This window comes from Parus major, chromosome Z, assembly GCF_001522545.3.
Source record: "Parus major isolate Abel chromosome Z, Parus_major1.1, whole genome shotgun sequence".
NCBI lineage: Eukaryota > Metazoa > Chordata > Aves > Passeriformes > Paridae > Parus > Parus major.
Genome location: NC_031799.1, coordinates 25,561,774 through 25,583,908, shown reverse-complemented (window position 1 = coordinate 25,583,908; position 22,135 = coordinate 25,561,774). Strand labels below are relative to the sequence as shown.

At 41.8% G+C, this 22,135-nt stretch overlaps 1 protein-coding gene across 2 annotated transcripts in view; it reads right to left on the bottom strand.

Annotated features, from left to right (window-relative positions):
* Window positions 1-15,157, bottom strand: part of DMRT1 (doublesex and mab-3 related transcription factor 1) — a 59,801-nt gene extending 44,644 nt beyond the window's left edge. The window contains exons 1-2 of one of the 2 annotated variants that reach the window (XM_033520669.1): window positions 15,022-15,157; window positions 10,748-10,931 (exon numbers count right to left, since the gene is read on the bottom strand). In XM_033520669.1, the coding sequence (XP_033376560.1) occupies window positions 10,748-10,931; window positions 15,022-15,135 (298 nt within the window). In that variant the 5' untranslated portion in view covers window positions 15,136-15,157. Of the gene's footprint in view, window positions 1-10,747; window positions 10,932-14,049; window positions 14,517-15,021 lie in introns of those variants that run through there. The other variant, XM_015615164.3, reaches the window with a different exon arrangement.
* Between the last annotated feature and the right edge of the window lie 6,978 nt (window positions 15,158-22,135).

The following is a 22,135-nucleotide window of genomic DNA, read 5'->3' as shown; positions in this document are numbered from 1 at the left end:
GTGTAAAACAAACTGCTGACTTTTACTCCAACACATGTTCTCTAGTCTTTTAATCATTCCTTTATCTCCTGCCTGAGTTCTTCCAAGTTCAAGCCCAGGCGTGTGGGTCCAGACCATCACTACATCCCCACCACTAGCTACGAAGAGAAACCTAGGGAACAGTATGAACAGGGAAACAGTTGTACTTCCCCTGTCCCCTCTCCTAACCTTCCACTGGTTTTGGTTCGCTGATACCCTCCCTTCCAACATTCATCTTGAGCCCACCTTCTGTTATGTACCTCCTCTCCCAGGGAAGGGAGCACTAGCACTAGTTCCATTACTATCTCACCAGCTTCCCCAACCACATACCTGCCTAGGACTGTGACAGTTTTTGCTCATCCTCTTCCACCAGGAACCACTAACATTCAGCACAGCACTTGGCCAGGATCACCAGCTGTGCAGTGACAATATTTCTTCAGGATGGAATGGACTTCTCAATTTTTCACTTCTGGTGTGGGTTAAAATGGCTTTTGCTTGCATGTGACCAATCATCTAACCTCCCTGCAGTGTACTTTTGTCTTCTGCAGTTCATGCCAGTACATGCACCTTTTCCTCACCTAACAACACAACTTGTGATGATGCCAGATTTCCTTTCAAGACACCAATGGGATGATTACAGCAAAGAGCATGTCCCTGTGAGATGCCTCCAGAAACACACTTCTGTGTTAAAAATCGCCACTCAGACCTACAAATGAATAGGATCATTTTCCCTAAAACCACGTAACACGTACAGTACTGATCTTCCTTCAGTTCAGGTTCCTAATCACGATGCCAGGGGATACAAAATTCAAATGCCTTGCAGGATTTGCGACTGCATCAGTATGTCACTTCACCAAACAATTTTGTAATGATAGAAGATTACCAACTTGACAGAATCCTTACCCATGAACTTCTTTTCATTCATGTTGTGTGAACATCATTTAACAGCTGCATTTCTCCCCTTCTTGCATATTTAATTTCGCTGTGGATTGTCCCACTATTTTCAAGAAAAGTGATCTCAGGCTGATAGACTTGCAGCTACCTACCCTACCACACTCTTCCTGAAACACTGGCATGACATAATCTTTCTTTAAAGATTTAGGAACTTCCTTAGTGTTAAAAGACTTAGTAGAAATCACAAAGTGGGTCAAGTTGGAAGGGACATCAGTGAGTCATCTGGTCCACCCACCCTACTCAAGCAGGGTCATCCTACAAGACACTGTACAGGATTGTGTCTAGACAGTTCCTGAGTATTTCTAGTAAGGGAAACTTCCCATATCCTCAGCCAAATTGTTGGGGTTTTTTTTATCTTCTTCTTCCTACTATTGCATATGAGTTGTCCAGTCCTGCTGATTTCAGCTCCTGTTGGAATTGGAATGTCACCATCTCCATATACAACTATAATACTGTCTTTTTTCAAACCAAGGAACAAGAAAAAAATTGTCAAGCATTTCTTCCTATCTTCCATTTGCAGAGTTACTGTTCCATAATGGTGAAATTATTGGTAACTCTGTGATTGTGTTTCTAACATAATTCACAAACCCTTTCAATTTCAAGATTTTTGCTTCATTTTATTCTTCACACAAACCTGTATTTTTTAAAAGGAAATGAGATTTGCACAAAGGAAAAAACCCAAAAAAACAGAGAGCAATTTCATCCAGAAGACTACAGCTTGGCATAGTAAGTTTCTCAGACCCAGACAGAGCTCCAGTCCATATCCAATTAACAGAAGCTGAAATACCTCTGATTTCAGCAGAACCAGAGAAGGCACATTTTGTTCACATTTAGCATACACTTAATAAAAATGATCTGCTGCAAACAATTACTGCTCAACAACAACAACAATCCTCCTAATATGACGGCAGAAATAAAACTGACAGAAAATAATATTTTATTTTCACAATTATTTTAAGTTCCAGGTGTTGAATAAGACACCTATGGCAGGGAATTCAACTGTCAATGTCTCTGCCAATGACCACAGCAGAGTAGTTGATCATTTCATGTGAGCTAGGGAGGTAATGCTTGTTACTTCTTTTCTTGCACTTTTGGTCACTATAACACAGCTATAGTGATCATAATCAAATCTTTAGCAGAAAAAAATATGAACAGCTTAGGTTCAAAGAAAGTATGTTCAAAAACTTTGAATATGGCTTCAGCTCTGTGAAGGTGGTAGGCACTATTTAATGCTCCAGCATATGTTTGTTCACGCTGAACTGAGACAACAGGATTATTTGCATATCTGAAGTTATTAGTATGTGTGACAGCTAATGGGATCAGGACCAATAAAATCAGTGCTTCAGAAAATTAAGAGCATGAGAAACAAGGACCATTTTGAATCCTCGGTATAAAAGATGGGAGTATGACTACTCTGTGTGCATATCTATGCATATATGTTATTATTCACCTTGAGATAGCCTGTTTGAGAAGGAAATATACAAATAATTAACTCTTTGTGTTCATTATACCAAATCGAACATGCTACTAAAGTGAGTAATGGAAACAAAAGTAAAACCACAACTTTCAAAAAACAGAGGAAGAAATTAAAAATTACAGGAAATTAGGAAATAAAAACAGATTTCTGGACAATGATGGTAAACAGCCCAGACCTGCAGGAGCAAAGAAGCAAAGTCAGAGGAAGAGAAAGAAACTCAGTATGAATTAAATCTAAAGGGATTTAAGTCATTAACGGGAGATCAAAGAAAACATTAGAAGGGAGGGAAAGCTTCACAAGTGTCTGAGATAGGAGACCTTGGAGAAAATATGACTAGGATAAAATCACTATGGCTCACACTAAAAATAATAAAGGGAGTAGGATGATGGTTGGAATTAGTTGGAGCCCATGCTTGGTTATAAGCTATTATGATGACAGAAACCCAAAAGTTTCTAAAACAGACCAACTAGAAATAACAGGAGGGTTTTTTAACTCTACCTAGTATGTGATGCAAAAACTAAAAGCAGGAGTAGTGAAAAAACACTGCAGACATCCATCAGGCCTGATCGAGTGAGCAAGAATCACACAGATGTGAGTAACGTTTGTACATGACTGTCAGTGTTGCATGGGTGCAACATTTGCACTCACAAAACCGGCTTCAATGCAAATGCAAATTGATCACTAACTGATGTTGTTCATGCATGACAGAAAAGCACAATGACTGGAACTACAGTGGTTTAGCATCTGCTGAGGTTCAGTTCTGCCCATTACTTTAGGCATCCAAATGACCAAATAGTGGCTTGTTCTGGAAGCAATAAAATAATATGAATAAAGACTGGAGGCAGAAATAAAAAAAATAAAAAAAAATCAGACATCCAATCTCACTGCAAAGAAAGTCAAGATCAGTATTTAACTGACTCTGCAAGCTCTTCAAGAAAACAGATGTCCATGAACAGTGTTTGTTATTTAAGAAGCTGTTCACAACCCTGATTAGACTAGCAGGTACTCAAACTCAGGAGAAAGTTTACTAAATTTCAATAAAACAGAGAAATTACAAGAAGCGTATGAAAAAGCATTCCTACAAAAGAAACCTTCAAAACTGCATTTTAGTTCCCATGTTATTAAGTGACAAATCTACTGTAAATGGAAAATAGTTGAACAGGCTGAAATAGGAAGTTATTTGATAAATTAAGCAGATGAAAGCAGTATCTTCAAGGTACAAGAAAGCATGTGAAACAAAAGAAGAAGCAAGAAATCAAATCAGTGCTCAGTTAGGGAAGCGTGCAGTACTCCTTCACTCCTCACTCATATCTTTTCTTTAAAACAAAGAGCCCCACACATTCAGAGAAGTTATAATAACTGTTTCAAGGACACAGAAAGGAACAAGAGGTTAGCTGCAGATAGTGAATAATGTGCCCATGGATAGTAAATTCTTAGAAATTCCTAGTACATTTTCTGCTCCTGCTCCATCCCTTATCTCAATGCTCACAATAACAAATGGAAAGCACAATCTGGCACAGATAACTCTCTAAATCTGAATGCACATATGCAAACGCCAGTGTTACAGAGGAAGGGCTTCCAAGGCACAAAGAACAATTGGATGTGCTGAGCAGCCCCATTACCATAGCTGGGAAGAGAATTGGATGCTCTCTAGGACACTGCAAATGGCAAAGTCTGCCCAGCAGACAGCAAACACCACTCGGCAGCTACCTTGCTCTAACCATTTCTATGTCTGGAAACATCATGTGGTGTGAAAAAACTTGGACAGCAGATGCTGAAAACACATAAAGCCCTATGGTGAAGTATTTTTGAAAATGAAAACAAAAACCCTAAAAAAAATTTCTACTCCAAATCCTTTTGGGGCAAAAAAATCTCTTCCAAAATATCAAAAAAGGACATCAGTAGCTGAGCTTCCTGTACTTTACCTCCATATCAGGGCTGAGCAACCTTTCTCTCTCAAAGTAAGGGAGTTGGGGTAGGTTATGATCGGTCCCTGGCACCCTTGCTACCCTGGCACATTGCAGAAACCTCTTCCCAGCCCCTGCCTCTAGTGAAGACAGCCCTAGACGAGGTTTGGAATACCACTTGCACAGAAAAAGAAAAGTAATCTTCTCTGAGGTTTTTCCAGATCTGTTTATAATTCTATTTGTTTTTACACTTCCAGTGAAGCATCACACAGGACTGAAAGCCTGGCAGGAAAAATAAAACTTCTTAATTCAGACACTTTGAGAACTGATGCTAGTTCTACCTTGTTTCACCAATACGACAGAAATACCACTCTTTTGACAAGTCGGTGCCTCACTGAATGAATATGTACAGCATTTACTTATTAGCCCAGTTAAAACACAGGCACCTACACAAATGCATGCATGCAAAGCTGCCATAACGAATATTGCTTGAAAAGAGGAGCAGGCAAAGTGCAAGCTTTGCAAGAAAACTGGAGAATTAACTGGAAACATCTAATCAGGGATGCAGAACCCTGTAACATTATGATTTATTTAACACAGTCAGACAATGGCTAGAGGCAATGAATCACAGATGAGATGACAAAGCTGCAGGAGATTTCCATCATCTACTTTAACCTGCACATTGATCGGAGTTTACCCCCGTATTAATCTCTTGAGATCATAATCTAACACACTCTTAAACACCTCTCCTGATTATGCTTCACTTACCCCCTTGTCCTTATGCAGGTCACTCCACTGCTAATTGCACTACTAGTTAGGAAAAAAGGTGTCTAGTGTCTAATTTAATTTTGCCTTTTTTAGTTTCAAGCCGTTGCTCCTTGTTATGCTGTCTCAAGCACTGTAAATAATCCCTCCCCCTCCTCCATATTATTACCTCTCAAATATTTATAGACTGTTTATATCCACCCTTAGTCTCCTTTTCTACAAGCAATACATCATTTTTGTCACCCTTCCCTCTATCCTTTCAGATTTATCTATGTCCTTTTATAATGAGATGCTCAGAACTCCTCTACCATTTTCCCAAGTATGGTGAACCCAAAGCAGCAGAGAGAAGCTGGAATGCCCACCCATTCCTGCTTCACAAGCAATTCCTTTTTACATAACTCTGAGCAAAACGTTACTGAAAACTGCAAAACCACGGCCACCACACTGTGGAGTGCTTTGTTCACTGCATACTTGTATCAGTCCAGAATGAAAAAAGCCTATTAAGGATAAATTTTATCCTAAATCAAGGGAAGATTGTTCAAAGGTCCTGTAATATTTACTTAGTCTAGCTTGAAAGAGATTTACTAACTAAGAAAACTACTATACAGGCAGAAGACCACTTCCAGCAACTGTTTCCCAAAACAAAATCTAACTTGTGCTGTGGAAATCAAGTCCAAAGAGAGGCAAGAGTCCACAAACTCTTACAAGAGACACATGCGAATGCGATTCTTTTTCTCTCAACTGCAATGAACTGGAGAAAACCAGATGGTGGTGATGATGATGGACTAGCTACTCACAGGTGAAGGACACAAAACTTCTCTCTTTGCTAGCTTTTACAATCCAGTAAAGACAGGTGATGTTTAACTGTACTCACTTTTGAACAGAGCTTTGTTGACTCCAGGAGAAGCCAGGGGAAAGCACTAGGAAGCAATGGAAGGAGGTTGGCTGGACCAGGAGGCAGCCAGCAACTGAAACAGGTAAAGAAGCAGCCACGGGTGCAGCAGGAGAAAATCATCCCTAGAAACTAAGTGAGGAGACCAAGAGAAAAGCAAAGAGCAGGATGGACTGATGACCACTGCAAACCCACCAAGATCTCTTGAGGGCATGCAGCCATCATGTTAGTCCTGGCACAGGCAGCCAAAGCAGCCAATGCTGCCTGCTTACTGCTCAGCCTTGTTGAGGCTGCTGCCACCTGAAACTATCAAACCCCTCCACCACCTGTCAACCCCCACAACGCTAATTCTTTTCTTTTTTTTAAAAAAAAAAACAAACAAAAAAATCCACTATTGAGCATTACTAGGTCAAAACAGTTAAGATTTCTTTCACAGGCTTGCAAATGCTTATCAGTATTGAGGCTGGCTGAACTTCAAATTTAAGTATTGTTGACTTAATGTCAACACAAGCAAGTAGAAGTTTCAGAGATTCACAGAATAGTCTAGTTTGGAAAGGATCTTTGGAAAACAGCTAGCTCAAACTTTACTCAAACCAGAGCTAGCTTCCCAGCTGGATCATTTTGTGTATACATCATCCAGTCAAGTTCTGAGCATCCCCAAGCATAGAGGCTCCTGAACCTCTCTGGATAACCTGTTTCAACCCCTAAGCACGCTCACAGTGAAATGGCCACAGCAGCTTTCTCACATGATCAGTTGACTAAAACGAGGCCTTTTTTTAAATGAAACTGAAATTTTGACAGCACATGACCATATACTATAAATACTGCTAAAGAGTTTTCTTTCAAAAAGAAAATTTCTCACTTTTTTTAAACCAGGCTATGATATCTTTCAATTAGAACAGCTAATTTTTTTTAATTCATCACCTATGCAGCCTAACAGCTGTAAGATCATGGCACCAATTTTTGAAATCGCAATGCAGTGATCAAGAAAGTAAATGAAAAGTAAAGAAGGGATGGTAGGGTTTTTGCAGACAGCTAGGGCACTGCAAGTTCAAAGGGATCTCAGTATCATCATACATTAGGTACTGTACTACTGCTAACCCCACTATGGTCTATATGAGCAGAAAAAAATCCTTCTACTTGTCAAAGAGTTTCAAAGTGAAGGCAGCACCTACTTAGAGAAAAGAAGAATACTATTTTATTTCTGTCAAATATAATAAATGTAACGAAGGAAAATAATAAATACAAGCTTACTGTTCACAATTGTTGAAAATTATGTTTGTCAACCAGTGACACTAAGAAGGCACCTGAACACTGCAAAGAGAGGGAAACGACCACAACAGAGAGTAGGACCAGGAACTGGCATTTTGCACCACAAAGTAATCCCATCTATTCTGACACTTCTGGACTGGGCCACCAACAGTCCAGAGCAGCAGAAAGAAGCTTTCCAGCACCTTGCAGTTATCTGGTGGTGTATCTTGCTGCTACTCCACAGGCCAAATATGATCCTTAGATTGTGACAAGGATGAAACATAATGAAGCAAAGGTGAAATGCATTCTCCTCCTTTCATTGTGAGCAGCTTTCTTTTTTTCTAACTCTAGGGTGTTCAGTGACCCCATCTGCCTCCCCTCTCTGGCCCCCTGTGACACCTAAGTATCAAAATGACAGAGGCTCTGAACTGACAAAAAAACAGCGAAGAACACAGGTTTTATAAAATGAGAATGTCTGTAAAACCCATTCTACATGTTTCAACATAATCTTTCTTAAACTTTGCATATCTGTTAACCTATTAAGATATACCTATACTACAGAAGAAAGGACAATTACATCAAATGCCCAGGGGATAACAACTTTCGCTGTTCTGTACAATTAAATGGCCTTTTCTTTCACAATCTACAACTTTTTAAGGGGAAATGCACAGAAACAGCAAATTCAGTCTGTAAGACACTCTACTAATGTCCTGAGACCATGGTCTGTTCCATTCCAACTACCATGCAAATTCCCTGGTTGCTTTTGAGTGGGAACATACACTACATCCAAAATAAACATGCTTGACCTGGTTGATGTTCAAACACCTATGACCATGATAATTCATTTTTTCCCTTTTCAAAAACAGCGTGTCACAATCTGAAAAACTGCCTCTGGTCTCCAGGGGTCATACTATTTCTGATCTGCTAATAAAATGGATACAGCAAGCAATGACTCTCTCTCTGGCACTCTGTCTGATTTGTGTGACTCCACATATCACTCTCTGCTGGCAAACAAGGCTCCATGTGATCGTAGTCCAAAACAAAAACTGCTCTCAAAAGCCAAAAACTAACTTGGAACAGCCTTACCGCTGTCAAAATCACCTCTTGCCCAATCTAATGTGAATCATACACAGGACATGCTGCACACCTAGGAGCCACCACTTCCCCTGGGGCCTGCAGGGAATTGCTAACTCCGCTTGTCATGAAGAGTTTCACTTTCTCTGCTTGATTTAATAATTACTGTAAGTTCTTGAAAAATCAGCACCTCAGCCTACCAACCTGAGAAAATGACACTTGCCCCAAGGGGGTGTCTCATTTTGCTTACAGATTAGCGTAGTTTTAAAATCATAAACCAGCAATACACAATCCCTCAAGTACGTGGTCCTGAAACAACCCAAAATCTAAAGCCAGAACAGAACTTATGCCTCATGACAATTCTCATCTGAAAAAAAAGATCGTTATATGCTAAAAAGAAAAGCATGAGGATATTTAGACTATATTCCTTATCAAAGCCTGTGCTCAGATACCTGACAAAGCTACACTATAGGTCTGGATAAATGCAGAGTACCTTCTCCAGATTCAGTAAGCACACAGTCACTGGTATCAAGTCAAAACCCATGAGTACTTCAGAAAAACCTACCACAATTATTAGGGATGTTACTTATACAGTGTAGTCACCTCTGAGCTAAACACAAATGTCTGTTGCTACTTAGGTGCCCAAAATCAAAACTATGAACCTGATTTCCTATTCATTTAGAGATGCTTCCATTTATGGTGAATAAAGCTGACACTGTCTTGATTCTTGACTGCAATCACGTCTTTCTGCAGATGAAGCTGTGTATTTCAAATGTTGTCACTCACAAACAGTTATTTATTCAGACACAAATAATAACAGTTACTTATTTAGTAAAATGTCTGAGAAACAATGTATTTAAAATGCTCAAATTCCATTGTAAGAAAGATGACTGCTCTGACCAAAAATAGTCAAACAATATAAATTACTTTAGAATTAGGCATTTTTATGTTTTCAAGTACTTATTTAAGCATGTGAACTGCCTTAAGCTTGTTTTATCAATGTTTTTTATTAAAACACCATAATTTAATTCAATAAATTAGCAATTATTAAAATGGGATTAATAAATTAAATACTGTCATGCCAGTTTTGTTGACAGTAAAGTGATTCCATTCTTTGGCTTTTCTGTATAAGCAGGGGATCTTCTTGTTCTCCTGAGTTACACACAGTCTCTATATATTACTAAATATACTACTTTAATCTTTAGCCAGCTTTTTCCATGTCTATAGACAAAGCAATATTTGCAGTAATGCAAATATGAAAGGAGTAACTGCATCAATTCAAAGGTGACACTAACATAATGAAAACAAAAAAACTAATAAAAAGCTATTTATTGCTTTATTAAGCAGTTCTTTTAAAAGCTTCTCAACAAAATTCCTCCACAATGGTCTGAAACTGCCTGTCTGCACTAGATCCAACAAATCCATCTGACATACTTTTAATGGCCTGCAAAACAGAATAGCATCACTTGACAGACACACACACATGCACTATCCTTTTATTAATTAATGCAAGTCACTGCTCACTTTAGAATCATCTATCTGGCAAGTATATTCACCTGTATTACTGGCATGTGTATAGATGATTCAAAACGAATTAAATTTCCTTTTCATTTTATCTGTATTTGTTTGCTTTTTTCTGTCTATACACAAGTAATCAATTACACCAGCTCCTTTCTTCTTTCTTATGTATGTTCAATCACTGTATCTGTCAGACATAGTTAGGAAAGGGAAAAAGCAATCTGCATTTTGCCTAGAGTCTTCACTTGCCTAGCATCTTCAAATCCCATCTTTGTTTAGCCATGGTTTCACTGAATATACAGACAAATACTGTTCTTTGTTGTTGGTTTTTTTGGGTTTTCTTTTGCAAATGTTAAATCCAATACAGTAAGTTTCAGCAAAAGAGAAGGATCCCATTACTCTTTTGTAGTTCATCACACCATGTCACACAGAAACAATGTGCCACCACATCAAATCATGTAAGGCTAGCAGCTCTATTGCTGGGGTAAATAGCATCACCCATGTACTTGGGTTCTATACATTTCTGACAACTCTCAAATTTTGAAGAAGCTACACACATAGCCAAAACCCACTTACTACGACTGTATGTAGTCATAGTAAAAACATGCAGGACTATATGTTTTGGGACAAAGAACAAAAGCTTCCCATAATTCTCTACTTACAGTCACATACTCTATCAAATTTTATTACAGCACCGGTGTGTGTAAAAGAAATTTTGATTTTCAAGTAAAAATAATCAAATAAAATATTAAAGACTGGTACTGGATCTTTCCCTTCCACTAACTGTACCAAAAGTACAACTGCTGGGGAGAGGACTCTGTCACTGCAAAGATGAGAACAGGTGTCAACAGCAGGCATAAGCAATGTTTGTCATTGCCCTCAGCACTTTACCTGGTGGTGTACTAGCTGCTGTCATGGCTGTACTTGTAGAGTGCATTGGGCTGCTGCTTTCCAGCGAGAGGCAAGAGCTGCCACCACTGTTCTTCTTAACAAACGTCTCAGGGACACTGGGCAGGGGCACAGGGTGGCTGATTCCCAGTTCCTCTTCCTGAGCTTGCTGTCTTCTTAGTGCAACCTAGGAACAAAAGACAAGACATAGGACATGCTCTGTGGTTTTCAACACAATTGATACGAGCAACAATGAACAACACAGATTCAAAGCTCGTTTACCTCTTTGTACTGTAGAGCAGTGCTTATTATAGAACTGTTAAGGTTGGAAAAGACCTCCAAGACCACCGACTACAGTTTTCAATCAAATACCACCATAACTAACTGGTGTTAACTAACTGCCAGACCCAGCTGTTTCTTGAATACCTCCAGGGATGGCTCCTGCAGCAGCCCGTTTCAGTACTTGACAATCCTTTCTATTCTTCCTAATGTCAACCTGAACCTCCCCTGGCCCAGCCTTAGTCCATTTCCTCTTGTCCTGTCATTACTGGCTGCCTGCAAGAAGAGGCTGACCCTCACCTGGCTACAACCTCCTTTCAGGCAGCTGCAGAAGGTCCCTCCTGAGTCCCCTTTTCTCCACGCTACACAAACCCAGCTCCCTCAGCTACTCCTCACATCGCTTACTCTCTAGGCCCTTCACACAGTCGAGCTAGAAGTATATAAAGCTATCAAAAACCAACCCCTTTTTGTGTCCAAGCACACACGGACAAGCCTATGAAATGCTGGTCACATACACATCTTCCTCCACCAAAGCCAGATGAAGACATGTTACAGCTGACTACACTCCCCCAACACAGCTGCTCCTGGGACAAGCACATTGTACAAAATGTAGTCACTACCTTCCTCTCTGCTGACAGAAAGCTGCTGGGTTAAGAAGTTAGTGTGCTTGCAGAGTTATGTTGTGACTCTTATCAATATAAAGCAGTTCTTCATGAGAACTTGTACCTTCAATCTGCTGCTCTATCCACGCTTGTTAGGTTCCCAGCTGGCTCTTTGCTGGAAACATTATCCTTCAAGGAAATTTCAGCCTACAGTATGCGCTGTACAGAGAGAATTATTATGGAAAAAGCATGGCAAATGTAGGGTACCATCCTGCAATCATCTCAGATTGTATCACACACACTGAAGATAGCTGGGCAGGTCTGGAGAAGCTGGAGCTCCCCAATTCTTTCCCAATACTGACAATGGTCCAAAGTCTAGCAGGCACTGGCCAAGCCTATAGGCACTACACAGTCTGGACATGGGTGCAAACAAACCATATTCATTGCTTACAGATAGCCCCTTCTGCCTCATCTGAACAAGCAGATCAATTTAACACATCTGTCCACCCATGCCATAACTGCGTGGGGAGTATGTATGACTCTGATAGAGCTACCTACCCTGCTATTTGTCACATGCCTGATTTGCATCTTCACTTGAACCCTGGAAATCTGTTCCAGATTACAGACTGGGATCATGAGCTTTTCTTGCTGGAAATTATCCTGGGTATCTGGGACAGGACTTCCTTACATTTTCATGTTCAACAGCCACACTTTTTCCTAATACAGATGTGTAATTCTGTTAACAGAAGTTAGTATTAGCCCTTGCAGTAAGAAACATCCCATACAGAAGGTGCAGAATTGCAAACACCACTGTAACTTTGACTTCACAAGCCAATGACCTTGACCTGTAAAATTCCACCAGCATCAAGGGGCTTAATGCAGAAATATATCAAAAGGGGGAAAGACAGACTTTCTACATGTAACTCCTACACAGATAAGGTTTAGCTAGGGAGGCTTTCAAAGCTACTTTCAAATATTAGACAGGAAAGAGAACACCCCCAGGAGGACCATCACCAGAGCCTGCTAGCAGGAAGCAACTGCTACTTGACAGAAATAGCTGAGCAGCAACAGAGTCTGTGTTGACGAGGACACTTTGCACGGAGAGCACTGCACTTAGGGCTCCCTTCTCCGAGGCAGACAGCAAGGGGATCCACATTCATTTTTCCATGGTTCACACCAGGCAGAGAAAGTACACATAATTTGGGCATAATAACTATTTCTGGGCTGCCATACCACCGCCTAGGAGGAACTGTTTAAATTAACAAAAACTTACTCCCACTGAGTTCTGAGGATGTTTTATATACCTGCACTGAATAACAGAATAAAAAAGCCGGGAAGAATTTAATCCAGAGCTGCTTAGGGTTTTAAAACCTATCAGCCCAACACACATTTTATGCGGAATCACGAAGCCCTGAGCACACATCACCAAACTGATGGGTGGGTCTCATATCACTGCCTTCTCTCGCAGCAGCAGCTCGAACGCCTTGTCAATTATCTGCCGGCAGGGGATCATTTGCACAAGGTACAATGCCCCACGCAGAACAAAATTTTTCAAAGCGTCAGCACCACTACACGCCCAGGACTCCCCTTAGTAAAGTTTGCAAGACAAAGATCACAAGGGTAACAGCCATACATTTATACCGCCAGAGTTGTGGCTTCAGCGAGACTATCCAACGAAAAAGTTACTCCTACCCTGAACTGGACACCCTTTGTTTTCTTAGCCCTCAGAATACTGAGTCCTCGTTTAGAATTAATATATCCCACCTACACAGCTATGTGAGAAGCTGTTACATACAAAATTTCGAACAACGCTGTTAAAAAAATCCCCAAAATACTAAAAAGTTAGAAATGCGCTCAACTGAAGCCACCAGCATCAGGAAACGCAATTTACACCGAGCCTGAAACCACCAGCACAAATATCCTCGATAAGCAATTCGTTGGCTAGATGATTAATTTTCTAGTTAAAAGCAAACTGGAAAACGGCCACTGACGGTGGCTTAGGTCCTGCTCCTTGCAGGTTCTACAGCCCCCCGGGCTGTCCCCCGGCTGTACCCGGCTCGGGGGAGCGGCGCTCGGCCGTGCCCGGGGTGCACAGCTGACCGCCCACCGCTGCCACTCGCCCCGACGGCAATCGTCCGCGCCTTTGGGGCATCTCCCATTTTTTTATGGAGAAAAACAATATATAAAATTAAGGAAAAATTTAATTTGTGAGAAATACAGCGGTAAATCTCACTGACATAGGAATGCAGCGGTGTAGCTCTTGGCTCCTCTCCGGGGCGAGGCTACCCGCGGCTGCGGTCTCGCAGCGCACCGCTCCTCGGCGCGGCCGCTTGGCCCCGACGGGCCCGAGCCCGCTGGGCGCGTAGCGGAGCCCGGCGGCGGCAGCGCGCCGCGGACAGCCCACCCCGCTCGGGCAGAGCTCACCTGCGCTGCCATGACGCGCTGCCGCTCGGCGATCAAGCTGCACTTGTTGCACTGGCAGTCCCGCCACATGCAGAAGCGCTTGTGCCCCTTCAGCGGCGAAGAGTAGCCGTGGTTGCGGCAGCGGGCACACTTGGGCAGTCGAGGCCGCTTCTTCCCCGCTGCAGCGGCGCCCCTGTCCGCGGGGGCGGCCGCCATGGGGGCCGCCGCCTTCCCGAAGCTGCTCCCCTTGTCCCCCGGGCCCGCCACGTCCGGGGGCTTGCTGAAGGCCGGGGTGTCACTGGGCATCGCGGCAGGCGGGGGGCAGCCGGGAGAGCGGTCTGCACACTTCTGCCCCGTCCTGTCCCGCCACCCCACGCGTTTTGGCGGGCAGCACCGGGCGGGCGTCGCCCCTCCTGCCGCGCCTCCCCCACCCCTGCTCCGGGGGGTCCTTGTGGCCGCGAAATCCTTGCTACCCCGAGGGAGCGGCCACCCTTTCCTTCGCGCTCCTCCCTCCCCCACCAGGCCGGCCTGCGGCGGGAAAGGCGGGCCCCGTCCGGGCCGGTCCCGGTCGGATGCACGGCGGGGCGGTGGGTGCGGGGCCGGGGCGGCCTGACGGCCGGGGGTGCCGCGGGGCTCGGCTCCGTGGCGCTGGCCGCAGGTCCCTCACGACAGGATGCCCAGGCCCCAGTCGGCGGCGGCTCCGCGGCCGTCCTGTGGCCTCTGCCCACCCTCCCTGCCCCGCCGCGGCCAGCGCAGGCCGTGTCCACGGTGGTGGTGCCGGACGAGGTATGCGGCAGCAAGGCGGAATCGATCCAGAGAGGACATGTTTAAGCCCAGTGGTCCCCAGGGTTGGGTAGGTCAGGTTTGGGCTGACGACCAATATGGCCTGGCCCGAGGAGTGGTGTGACGCCCGAAAATAACACCCGAATTGCCGCAGCTCTGTAGTGGGGCTGCTGGCGTCTTGCTGGACTGCATCCTCCCTTTACGGGTTACCTTGCACTTGTATCCCGCAATGTGTGTAAAGACCCCTTGATCAGTATCTGTGTGGGCAGGTGATTCCAGCAGGTATAAGGGCGAGTGAGAGCACGGTGATAACTCGGCAGCCATCACCTCTGGAGCTGGTGTGGGTGGCAGAGCGGCTGTACTCTGCAGGGGAAGACAAGCGAAGATGCTTTTTTCTTCTTTACATAGGCTGCCCTTCCAACTTGGCACTATGTGATTTATAAACACATGCAGCTCTACAGATATTATTTACAGTATTAATATTTCCTCTGTTACACCTTTAAATCTTTCTGAGCTCAACTTTAGATGACGCTATCTTCATGCTGAAATGAAACTATTAAATTACATCTCAATCTAAGATGAATGACAACTGTCAAATGAGTGACTCAACAGAGATGAAGCAGAAAGCACCTGAAATTATGTGAGGCTGATTTATAAAGATTGCATAAAGATTTCTATAGCCCCAGCTTCATGACTCAGCATATCAGATGGCAGTAAGTTACAGTAGGTAGAAATTTATTTCTGCTAGAAGAAGCCAAGAAAGGCATCTCTCTCTTTGTGATCAGCTAACACCAAGCTAATTCTGCTCAGACTGAGCCTCCATGCTGGAAACAGTGAGTGCCTATCTTAGCCTGAAGAAAGTCCTGGATCCTTGTTGCTTGATGCTTTGCATGGGCATTTTAATAAATGACATTTAAAGAACTTTTTCCTTTGTGGTACAACGTTGGAGACAATGATCTCCATTTATCTCCAACATTTATCTGGACATCTCTCCAGGGAGAGACCTCATTCAAGCACTTCTCTTAAGCCCAAATCGCAAGCAGATGGTCCACACGAGCTGTGTGGGCTTGGTATTGTTCAGCTCACTGAAACTGAAACTTTTCCCTTGTGCATCACTTTCCTGGAATTGACATTTCTGATGTCAGTAACTGCACATTTTCATACAAGACTGGAGAAGATTTACACAATGTTTAGAGGAACAAAATTAGGATTTGCCTTTACATGTGGTGGTGCATATCACAAATATTTAAGGAGGTGAACAATATAGGTGTACTTAGCTTTTTATATCAATATATAAAATTCCTCCCTGAACTGAAACCAGCTGAGATCTCAAGTCATATGGGCATTGATCAGTTTCCAAAATTTTGTCTAGGGGGAAGCCTTGGATATTCAGTTTGTGAAGTTCAGTGCATGGTGGAGCACACACAGAGGAATGTTTTCAGGTGCTCCCCTACAAATTATCTTAAAGCCAATTGAAAATGCAAATTAAAAAGTAGATGAAAGGAGGCTAAATCAAAAGACCAAGAAAGGCAAAATAAAATAAAACGCAACAGAGGTGGGAGAAGAAAATCAGAAATGACAGCAGGGGTGGAAAAGGAGAAAAAATAAGAGAAGGACAGTGCATAAAAGCAGGCAAAAGCAGACAAAGGAAAAATAAAAGGAATCACCAGGTGCTTATATATCTGCCTTTTCACTAGAAACTAAGTGGAACAGCCAATTTCAGAGATTAACTATAGGATGCAAAAAATGCAACAGTTCTAAGAAGAACATTCATTCATCATTCCTTCACATAATTTGTATTTTCTACTACTGCCTTTCAGGCTAACTGGACAGATCTGTATTATCCATAATGTTACAGAATCTACTGTACAGAACAAAATATTAATGTTGTTAGGACCGATCTGGTATTTTGTGTTCTGGATGAATTCCACCAAAATATCTAGATGCCCAATGAACACAAGTACATGATCAATCATTTAATAATTAATTGCTTTAGTTTTGCTAGCTCAAGTCACACTTTGAGTATGGTTTAGAGTGCAATGTTTTCCTCCAGTTTTTTTAATGTGTATGTGGTGAGGTTTACAGCACACTCCTGGATTTGTCATCTGTATGTAATGAAGCAATGGATGGTCATAAACTGCCATTAGTCCTAAGACAAATCACAATAACCTCACTGCAAGTCTCCAAGAATATGTCTGGGCATCTCTGGTTCAAGTCTGTCTAGTGATGATGTCAGTGACTTAGGACTACTGCAGTTTGCCATCACCTTTGTAAATAATTGTAATTAATATTTCTGATGACAAAATTAAGAAGAATCAAAAAAGACGTTTTTGCTTTTCTTTTTTTCTTTTGTCTTAATAGGTATCTGATAGTTGTCCTTTAGCTTTAACTTTTTCTTTAAAGTCCAAAATGTCATCTGTTAGTAATGATCTGTCCTTTGCATGCCTTTGGCTGATCCCTTGAACCTGGCAAAAATATTTTATTTGCTAACAAGATTATAATTTTGAGGGACAGATGTAAGCAAGACATGATCCCACCACCACATTTGGTATGACTCAGCAAGGCGGTGGAGAGATGACAAATTAAAAAGGGCTTAATTCTAACACTGTTGCCTGGAAAGTGAAGACTTTCAGTTCCACTGAAGTCAGTGGAGTTGAGTGCATATCATTTTAGAGATCTGCTAGACCAGATTCTGTTTAATTTTTGTTTTGTGGGGTTGTTTTTTTCTGTCAGTGAGTCAAATCAGAGAGTTTTTGAGGTATTTTTGATTCTGACATATTATTTTATAGACTCTATCCCCAGGGCTGGCTGTGGATACCCAAAAGAGCCTCAGCTGCAGGAATGGTAAGGGATAGAAGATAAAGCATGCACACTGCCAGTCTGCATTGTCTGAAAACATTGTCATGTCCATAAACACTCTGAACATTTTGAACAAAATATCAAAGACAGCTGGAGGGAGTCAAGCAAAGGAGGGAAACCATGCCAGCACATTCCCTGAGGCACTGATAGGAGCTGGGAAGCTCCTCAGTGTTGAACTCTAGTGCTTGCCTGCAGCTTTGGATGTCTGGGCTGCCATAGAGCCATCAGTTTAGCAGAATAAACAGGTGTAGAGCTACCCTCATCTCTACTCCTCCAGCTATGTCAGTCTGCACACACGTTTACTCATGTGAATCATCATCTGGATTTCAGCTGGTTTACTTGTGTGAGTAGTCTCCCATGCAAGCCTATTTGCTGGAGTGACAGATACCATCACAACTAAAACATTTGAAAAGATACTTCAAGAGAAATCCAGTAGGTGGCATAAATAAGCCGTGCGTTTTTAATTTTTTTTTTACTTTAATTTGTACATGTGTGTCGTTCTCTTTCATTCATTCCTTATTTTAATCCTCCTTTAACTTACAGGGAAGCTGAAGTTTTGTCACTTGACTTCTAAAACACGATCCCCCAGGCAAAGTTTTATATTCAAAGCAGGGGATTTTCTTGATGCTTTCTGGCAGCATATAGGTTTTTGGGTTGTTTTTTCCCCCCAGCTCTATATTTATGTTTCTAACAGTTTCTATTTTCAGATTATACTACCTGCAGGTCTTGAACTGCCTACACCACAACAGAAGGAAAGGCTTTTTCATTGGACATATATCTGAACCCAAACCTTGCCTTAAAATGCTCAGTATTTACAAGAATTTAAAGACAGCCTTACAGCTGCCCTCTCAGACGCTTCTGTGTGACGATTAATATAGAGTGTGGGCACCAGGAGCATTACTCCCAGTCAGTGAGATCTGATAAACCATTGGTGGCTTTTGCTGAAAGTCATTTCAGTCAAGCTGAATCTTTCATTCAGACTAAGGATTTTAAGTGCTTCAGTCCTCCTTGCCCCAAAAATGTTTCTGTGGCATGGGCATTTAGGGATAAGGAGTTTTAATGTGGTACTTGGCTCTCAAATTCCTTTTTCCTTTGCGGCTCATGGGGTTTTTGGTTTGGGTTTTAATTTTTTTTTATCTTTGTGGTTTTCTGTTGTTTTGTTTTGGTTTTTGTTTTGGTTTGGTATTGGTTTGTTGTTGTTGTTGTTGTTGTTGTTGTTGCTGTTTGATTGTTTGCATGCTTGTTTCTTGGGGGGGAGGGGGGGGGTTGGCATTTTAAATTCTTTTCCTCTGGTGCCTGGGTGAGTTCACTCTCACTGAGTGAACAACTAAAGCAATTTATAGTGCTGCCACCATTTGGCTATTTGATGCCTTTCCTCAAGTGAGAATGAGGAGTACCTGGGGTGGTGGTCCGCAGCTTGCCAAAAATGAAAAAGCTGCCATGCCCGTCTCTGCTTTCAAAGTCCACTGTTTATTAGCAAGGTGGGACAAATTGTGTACTCTTCAGCACCCTCAGATCATGTTGTTTTCTCTTGGCACAAATCCATACACACCGGGAAGACAAGGTGTCGGGGGACCCTTCTCCAAAGGGTGCAAGAAGGAAGGTTGGCAGGAGTCAGGGAACAGCATCACATATATCCCAAGGTGGAGAACAGGCCCTCCACAACAGGTGACATGCCTTAATGGCCACTGAAGCAGAGTGTTTATCCATACTCTCTTTATTCTGCTTGTTTTCCCCAATAAGCAGGGGGAAAAAGAACCTTCACATCAATAACTTCAGATGAGCCACAGCTTAGAAGAGCCACCAGTGATGTGTGCATAAGCAGAAATATTTGTTTGTAAGATACGCACTAATCAGAATCTGGAGTTTAAAGATCCAAACATCAGGGCTATGGTAAAAATTACATAAAAATAAAGCAAACCCTGCCTGTTACAACAAATGGCTCTTCCTCTTCATGGCTGTGAGCCCAGCCAATGAGATTGGCCCACACTGCTCAATAAAAACAGGATTCACTGGAAACAAAATTCATGTTGTTACATTATGCCAAATATAATACAAAACCAAAGCAGTTTTCAAGTTCAGTGAAGCAAATAGAATGGAGATGTTTAAAAAATGTGTATGTTTATCATGTTTCCGCTCTGACTAGTTTTACTAATAACATGCATAAAGAAGGGGAAAAAGATTACCATTTTTTACACTAACACCTGCATTCTTCCTTTCCTCATTTTTTCAAGCAAATTGGAATAATTTCATTGCAGACGTAAAGGCTAAGGAAAAAACACTGTTAGGTCCTTGGAAATTTCAATCATTGTTAATAATTGACTTGTATAGCTGTTTGAAAGCATTATTAGGTCCATTGTATAAAATAGAAGTTAAAAAGTGAGTGTGGAGAAAACCACTGAACTGCTTCTTCTCAGTATTCATTGTTCATTTTAGGCACACTTGAAAATTAATTGGATCCAGTGACTTAGAACATTGAAGACTGTTGCATGACTCATTAAGCTGACATTTCTAACATTCCTAATTCACACAGTAAGAATGATAGAGTCACATAAGCCATCTATACATTTGAGCTCTTTCATCAGGGTAGGGCTACTGAAGAGAATGCCCTTAGTTCTGAATATCATCATCAATTCAGTTCTAAGACATCTGTAATGGAGCTGAGTTTGATAGACTGCCAGAATATGAAAAACTAAGCTCCGATGTCTTAAAAATAGGCAACACAATTAACTGCTAATTTTTTATTTATGATTTTTAATGTTTTAATGGATACAGTTAAATTTCCACTTGACTGAGCAAACTAATTGATATTTAAAGGAAGAAATAGATCATTTCAAATTATAAACCACTTGCTTTGTTATCTATGCATTCTCTAAATGGTGCAAGTTTTAATTATTTTGCATTCTTGATCTTCAGAAACTTAAAACTGTTGAAACTCTGTAGTTCTGAAGGATGATTACAGTTGAGGTAATGGAAGTATAGGTTTTGCTACGTCAATTTACTATCCATCCAGGTTTTTTATTTGTTATTACTGTTTGTTGCTCCTAATTCTGATGCTTAATAGAAGCAAAGTTATTGTTACAATATCTCCTTCTGATTTATTTTCATCTTTTTTTTTCCTTAAACCTAAATATTTTTCACATAATATACTGCTCTCAGGAGAGCATTCTCTGAGACTTCCCATTGAAATCAGCAAGTGTAGCACAGATGCTTGAGAGCAAAGTCTTGTGCTGCTCTTCCCCCTGCCTTTCTTGCTGTTTCCTGTAGGAAACCTTCCAGATCCACTGAGCAGGGCAGGGGTGTCAGAATTGCCTCTGATGCCTTCAGAGGCTACCTGGAGCAGAGGCTAGACAGTGTTAAAGGAATAAAGTAGGTATTTATTAAAAGGCCTTCAAAGGATACACCTTGGGCAGTACAAGAACCTGGATGTGGCTCTGCCCAAGCTGGACCCAAGAGAGACACAAGATGGATGACAGGTCACACTTTTTCACTCTTTTATATGTTTTGGCCTGCTTATATTTTGGGGTTAATTGTCCAATTACAGCTTCAGGTTATGAAGTCACATCCTCTCATATTGCTCTCCTCAATTCACCATTGCTTATACTTTTTGGGCCTGAAGTTGCAATGGTGTCCTTGATTCTTGGGCTGGAAAATGATTGTTTTGTCTAAACTGTGAAGGGAACTTCCTAACTCTTTATATGGAGTTATAGTATGCAATACAGAACCTGGAAAATATGAAAGTTAAAACTTAAAGCATCACCTCCAGAAACAGCTGAGTTCTTCTAATTTTTGATTAAAATATTTTAATCAAAGTCAAATGATGATTACTTAGTCAGCCATGCCGTGAAATGACTTGATGTGAACTGCTGACCGTTTGCATCCCCTAGCATGGGAAAGATGCTTTTTTCTTCTCTGTCAGCCAGCTTCTCTTCCCCTAGGGCCTCTCCCATTCCACTCTCCATGCCCCAGGGCCCCCAGAGCAACTGGGCAGTTCAGAGGTTCTCCAAATGCTACATTCTCCAAATGCTACAGACAGTGCATTGGGTCTTTCTGCCTTCAAGGGTTTGTGTGTCCATCCCACCTCCATGCTAGGAATCCAATTCAGAGAAAGGACCTGCGAGATCTGGGTCCCAGGAAACGAATGCCTATCAAGCAAAGCTTTACTTAGTGCTATCAAGATACAGATAATCAGAGCATTTAGTTGGCTTCCTTAGGCAACACTTTTCTTCTATCACTTGTGTGTGGGTCAGCAGTGTCTGGGTCGATGATCTCTCTACATCATATATGCACATTTGGTAATTAAGAGTAATTGAGTTTGTCTTATACCATTGGTGAGAAGCTGGTAAGGAAGATGACATGCTGTTGCAAATTATTTCAGCTGTCAAGCTATTAATTTTAATTAGGCTGGCTTTGGCTAGACACTGAGATACCTTGGAAGATGAAGGAAACATTGCTAATTAGACAC